The sequence below is a fragment of the Mandrillus leucophaeus genome, unplaced genomic scaffold (genome assembly GCF_000951045.1).
Source record: "Mandrillus leucophaeus isolate KB7577 unplaced genomic scaffold, Mleu.le_1.0 Scaffold41, whole genome shotgun sequence".
Lineage (NCBI taxonomy): Eukaryota > Metazoa > Chordata > Mammalia > Primates > Cercopithecidae > Mandrillus > Mandrillus leucophaeus.
The window spans coordinates 5,545,194-5,551,232 of record NW_012104365.1 but is presented as its reverse complement, the minus strand read 5'-3'; the positions used below and the strand labels follow the sequence as shown (position 1 = coordinate 5,551,232).

Sequence of the window (6,039 nt, the reverse complement as noted above, 5' to 3'; positions counted from 1 at the left end):
AGGGGCTGATGGGGGTCGGGCTTCGGGGCGCTGGGCCAGAGGACGCTGAGGGAGGTGGTGAGATCTGGGGGCCCTGGCCTCCCCACCCCCACCCGGGGCCGGGTCCTGGGCGGCGATCTCCCCGTAGCCATGACCTTGGGGCCGCGGGGACCCTGCGGGCTGGGGGCAGCGTCTTCAGTGCCAGGGGCTGATGGGGGTCGGGCTTCGGGGCGCTGGGCCAGAGGACGCTGAGGGAGGTGGTGAGATCTGGGGGCCCTGGCCTCCCCACCCCCACCCGTGTTCCCACCCCAGGGTGGCTTCTGTCCTCTTTGCCTCCCCCAGCCGCCTGTCCCCGAGGAGCAGGGTGGGTTTCTCCACTGACCTCCGTGATGGGACGGGGCTGTGACCCAGGGCCCTGACCGGAGGGGAGGGGGGAGGGAGGGTGCCCCCTATATCCCCACCGGGCCGAGGGCATCTCCACCTGGCACTTGGTGGGCTTGGCTGGACAGGGTCCTCCTTCCTCAGGCTGGAACAGGGACCCCCACCTCCTGGCCGCTGTCTGCCCCTGTGAGAGTCTGGGGGGGTGGCACGTAGAGCTATTCTGGGTCCCTAATCTGGGCAGCGCATCTCCGTCGGGGCTCTGGCCCAGCCTGCCGGGCAGGGATGAGGGGAAGATGGCGCCGTCCCTGCCTGAGGAGGGGAGTGGGGAGCAGTGGCCATCTCTCCCCGGTGGCAGCGGGTGGGGGTGGGGCGCCGTGTCCCTGGCCCTGCCGCCGGGGAGGGGAGCGAGCGTGGAGGACAGGGCCCTGGAGCACTGGGCAGGTGACTCATCACCCCGCTTTGCTGGTCACGGACGTACCCAGCCTGGCACTGCGTGGTCCTTCCAAATGGTGGCTAACCCCTTCCCAAGGAGCGGCCCGCAGGCTCCCAACGCCCAGTTATTTACAGCAGATGGGGCTGCTTGGGCTCAAGTGTGGGGTGGCGGCAGTGTACAGCCTCTACTTGCCCTGGCCAGGCCCAGCTGTGGGTGGGGGCCCTTCCCTCCCCACCAAACATGGGGGCTTGGTTTGTGGGCAGGGATGTGTGCCCAGCCTGTGCCAGGACAGTCTCTGCTGGTCTCTCCCCCCCGGGCTCCCCATCACCTGTCTCCCCCCCAATGCTGGCACCACAGAATCACTGCAGCCCCCCCCTCGCCCTGAGCCAGAGCACCCCGGGTCCCGCCAGCCCCTCACACTCCCAGCAGAATGGGCAAGGAGAAGACCCACATCAACATCGTGGTCATTGGCCACGTGGACTCTGGCAAGTCCACCACCACCGGCCACCTCATCTACAAGTGCGGGGGCATCGACAAAAGGACCATCGAGAAGTTCGAGAAGGAGGCAGCTGAGGTGAGCTCCGGGGGCTCTGGTCTTGGCCCCCTGAGAAGGAACCCCCAACTCCTGTGGTGGCCAGGCTTGGCATCTCCCAGCCCCAGGACATGTGGCTCAGGAGACCTCCAGGGCAGGAGGGACCCCCGCTGTGGGACACTCAGGCCTCAGAGGGTCCAGTGGGGCAGCCTCTCTTGCGGAGAGCTTGGTGGGGGAGGGGTGGCCATCGAGCTGCCGGACTTGCCCTGTGGTGAGGGAGGTGACCTGGGAGGGTCCACAGAAGGCTCTGGAACTCTGCCACATTGAGCTGGGGCTGGAGGGCCCTACAGCCTTGCCCCCTTCCCCCCAGGGCCAAGGCTGGGGCTGGAGGTGGTGCTGCCCTCACTTGTCCCAGGGCCCTGCCAGGACGCACGCTGCTATTAATAGCTGATTGATGGGCAGCCGGCCCGTCTGCTCCATTTTCTTGTGCTGGGCTGTGGAGGGCTGCTGTCCAGTGCACCCCTGGGGTGGGGGTCCTGGATGAGGCGGCCCTCTGGCTGACCTTTTGAAGCGGTTCCTCTTTGGTGGTTGAGACAGTGGTGGGGAGTGGCCATGAGTCAGGGTCTGCTCTCTGGTCCCCCTCCCTTGCCCAGGGCTCTGGGGAGAAGCCCACTTCTGGGAGGGCCTGTGGGAGCTCTCACCTGGATGATGAAGGTGGAGGCCAGGGCCTGGGGAGGGGGCACTCGCTGTCCTGGGCTGAGTCTCTGCCCTGGTGAGGTGGGTGCTCTGAGCTGCACCCCTGAGTTTGGGCTGCATCACCCTTTACCTAGCCTCGTCGGGAGAAGGCGGGGGTTTCAGAGGGCCGCTGGTTCAGGCCCCAGCTGGGTCCCGTCTGGGTCCCCTCCAGGCTGGGCAGCCTCTTGGAGGGCAAGAGTCCAGTCTGTGCAAGGGGCTGTGCCCAGCTGGGTAGTGACCATCGCTGTTGCCCTGACTGCAGCCCGTCCCCTCCTGTGGGGGTCTCACTGGCTGAGGCCCCCCAGCTTCCCGTGACCGGCAGAGCGAGGAAGGGGAGGAGAAGCCTCAGGGGGGTGGGGAGGCTGGAGCAGCGGGAAGGAGCGGTGCAGCCCGGGCCTCCTCCTGACCTCATTCCGTTTTCCCTTCTCCTCACCTTAAAATAAAATAACACCGAGGGTTATTTATCCGACAGCCCCAAACACGGTGGTATTATTGGCCTCTGGCTGAGGAAGGGATCTGGGGGCGTCCGCAGCTTCAGATAAAGGGGAGCCCTGGCGGGGGAGGGGTTTATCCCATCTGGAGGCTTCGCTGGGAGAGCGGGCGACTCCCAGGCCCTCGCGCCACCTGCTGGTGGACGTGCGTAGCCGCACCCATTCCGGAGCCGGTGCAGAGGCCGGTCATGGGGGGCAGGGTCTGGGTGTGGGGTCCAGACGGAGGGGCCGGCGTTCCAGGACCCCGGCGGGGAGCAAGCGGGTGCTGGAGCCCATCTCCCGCCTCCCGCGGCCACTCTGCTGTGACAAGCAGCTCGCACCGCCAGGGACTCCCCGGGTCCCAGGTCTCGCCCTCACCTGTGACCCTCACCCGTGACCCTCACCTGCTCCAGATGGGGAAGGGATCCTTCAAGTATGCCTGGGTGCTGGACAAGCTGAAGGCGGAGCGTGAGCGCGGCATCACCATCGACATCTCCCTCTGGAAGTTTGAGACCACCAAGTACTACATCACCATCATCGATGCCCCCGGCCACCGTGACTTCATCAAGAACATGATCACAGGCACATCCCAGGTGAGCAGGGCACAGCAGGTGGGGCTGGGGGAGAGGCCGCTGCACCCCTTCAAGGGACACTGGGGGCCCCTGGGATCACTGGGGTGGTGGGGTCTCCTGTGCTTCCTGTGAGGGCAGGGGACCCCTCACCTGGGCCACCCCTCACCCGGTCTGGGTTAGAGCCCCTCTAAGAAGGAATCCAGGGCTCTGGCATCTGACCCAGTGCCTGTGAGGACACCCAGCCAGTGTCAGAGTCCCCAGACAGAGGGGGGCAGGTGTGGACATGGACACACCTTCATGCACAGAGGGGCTAGAGGCCAGGATGGGGACAGTGAGCAGTGGGCAGAGGTGCCACCAGCCAGGCCTGGACTGTATGACATTTCAGGGCACTCACAGAGATGCACGGGCACCCCAGACACAGCATCCTGCAGACAGCAGGACACATGCCACCACCTCCAAACTGCTTTGATAACTGTGACCTCAATCTGTCCTCAAGTGAGGAACAGGACCAGAGAGGCTGAGTGACTTGTCCAGGGACACACAGCCCACTGGTGGTGGAGCCAGGGTTGAACCTCGGTCCCCTGACCCATGGCCTGGCGATGAGCCCCCCACACTGCCCTTGAAGTGGGGACCCCCATGTCTCCCTCCCCAAGGCCCCAGTGGGCTGCTCAGGCCCCAGCCCACCGCCTGGAGAGGCCTGTGTCCCCTGCTGGGCAGGTGGGGCGGGGCTCACTGTGTCCCCCGCTGGGCAGGCGGACTGCGCAGTGCTGATCGTGGCGGCGGGCGTGGGTGAGTTCGAGGCGGGCATCTCCAAGAATGGGCAGACGCGGGAGCATGCCCTGCTGGCCTACACGCTGGGTGTGAAGCAGCTTATCGTGGGCGTGAACAAAATGGACTCCACGGAGCCGGCCTACAGCGAGAAGCGCTATGATGAGATTGTCAAGGAAGTCAGCGCCTACATCAAGAAGATCGGCTACAACCCGGCCACCGTGCCCTTCGTGCCCATCTCCGGCTGGCATGGCGACAACATGCTGGAGCCCTCCCCCAACGTGAGTGGCGGCTAGGGCGGGGCGGGCCACACGGGCTGACTGGACCCCCTGCCCCAGAGCGAGGCACCGGCAGGTGGCAGGGGGAGGTGGAGGGCCTGTCCCAGGGAAATGCAAGTTCCCCACGAAACCTGCTGGGTTTCCCTAACTGGCTCAAGGCCCGGTGGGGAGCCCCATCCCCCCTCAGCACCAGGCTTTGCTCCTACACTCAGCCTCCCACACGGCTGGCCAGGGCCCGGGTCCATCCTTGATGTCAACACAGCAGGGGCAGTGGCCTCCAGCACGGCCCATGTGCCTGGTCTCCAGAGCCCTGCCATGGGGGTGGTCGGTTTCATCTCTGCCAGGCCATCGTCCTGGCTCTGGAAAACATGCAGGGGCTGCGGGCTGGGCCGTGGGGGCCTCCCCGGCTGCCTCCCCTGGGGTCTTGGAGCAGGGTTTGGCTTTGGGAAGTGTGCATGCTTCTGGGCTGGCTGGGAGGGCTAAGGGTTGGCTCTTGGCTGGTCAATTGGGAGCTCAGCGTGCGAATAGTCTGTGGCCCAGGGACTCTGCCTTGGCTGGAGGTGACGCGCAGAGACACTTGCAGAACCTGAGACTGTGTTCCAAGGGTTCTCCAAGCCAGAGGAGCCACCAGAATGGCTGCCACTGGGCTCTGCCAGCAGTGTAGCTGCCAACAGTGAGGGTACAGGTGTGGAGTCTAGAGACAGCGGGGAGACAGACCAGCAGCACTGAGCCCAGCGCTGAGGTCTGGGGACAGAGCTGAGAGGGGCTTCCCCAGCCCCGCCTCCATCTCATGAGGCTGGGTGTTGTTTACCTGTGATGGCATTTTCCTCACAGGGTATCATGTGGCGAACACCATTCTCCGCCTCTCCAGGGAGGCCTCCAGCCATCAGGGACCCCACACTCCCCTCTGGCCTGAGCTGCTAGGTGGCCCATGCTTATACAGGCCCTGGGGGGCTGGGGCACAGTGCTGCCGGCTCCCTCCCCTGCTCCCTGTTTGTGGCAGGTGGCCCAGAGGGAGGCTTCGTGGGGTGGGAGTGGGGGCCGCACCAGGAGAAGCCCCGGACAGGGCTGTGCCAAGCTTGGAGGCAGCACGGTGTCCAGGAGCTAGGGTGGGGCGAGGCTCCCCCTCCAGCTCTGTCCCTGGCCTGGCCCTTGTCTAGACTCGGCATCCTCCTAGTCAAGTCACCTGCCCTGCCTAGAGCTGATGGTCAGGGGCCTGGGGCCTTCGGGGACTTGGGGTTTGTTCACAGTATCAGCAACTCCTGAGCAGCCTGGGCTGGGAAGGGTGCTTTACCTCTTTGTCCTCCTCCTTTTAAGAGGGATCTCCTTCCCAGGGTCCCTGTGATGCTGGGGCTATGGGCTGGGGAGGAGCAGGTTGGGGAAATTCCTCATCTTAAAGGGCATGAGGCAAGTTTAGCCTGAACAGCAGGATTCCTGGAGGCACCCTGGGGAGGCCTGAGGGTGGGGAGGCCACCAATGTCTCTGTAATGGACTGATTTTCTCCCTTCGGTCCAGATGCCGTGGTTCAAGGGCTGGAAGGTGGAGCGTAAGGAGGGCAACGCAAGCGGCGTGTCCCTGCTGGAGGCCCTGGACACCATTCTGCCCCCCACGCGCCCCACGGACAAGCCCCTGCGCCTGCCACTGCAGGACGTGTACAAGATCGGCGGTGAGCAAGGGCGCCGTGCTGGAGCTCCTGCCCAGCCAGTTCCGCCTGCCCTAGACCAGGGGTCCCTATGAGGCATCTCAAGACTGGGCTGTCTCCAATCTCTCCCCTTACCACACACTTTCTGGGGAAGAGTCCATCCCACATCCATCCATCCATCCACCCACCTCCTCACCCATCCATCCTCTGTCCGTCCATCCGTCCGTCCATCCATCCATCCATCCACCC

General features: G+C 65.1%; 1 protein-coding gene across 1 annotated transcript in view; it reads left to right on the top strand.

Moving 5' to 3' along the window:
* The window catches only part of EEF1A2 (eukaryotic translation elongation factor 1 alpha 2), a 26,376-nt gene that overhangs the window by 621 nt on the left and 19,716 nt on the right, over window positions 1-6,039 (top strand). The window contains exons 2-6 of the mRNA XM_011992435.1: window positions 716-718; window positions 1,151-1,367; window positions 2,944-3,123; window positions 3,855-4,151; window positions 5,664-5,814. Of these exons, the coding sequence (XP_011847825.1) occupies window positions 1,224-1,367; window positions 2,944-3,123; window positions 3,855-4,151; window positions 5,664-5,814 (772 nt within the window). The 5' untranslated portion in view covers window positions 716-718; window positions 1,151-1,223. The remainder of the gene's footprint in view (window positions 1-715; window positions 719-1,150; window positions 1,368-2,943; window positions 3,124-3,854; window positions 4,152-5,663; window positions 5,815-6,039) is intronic.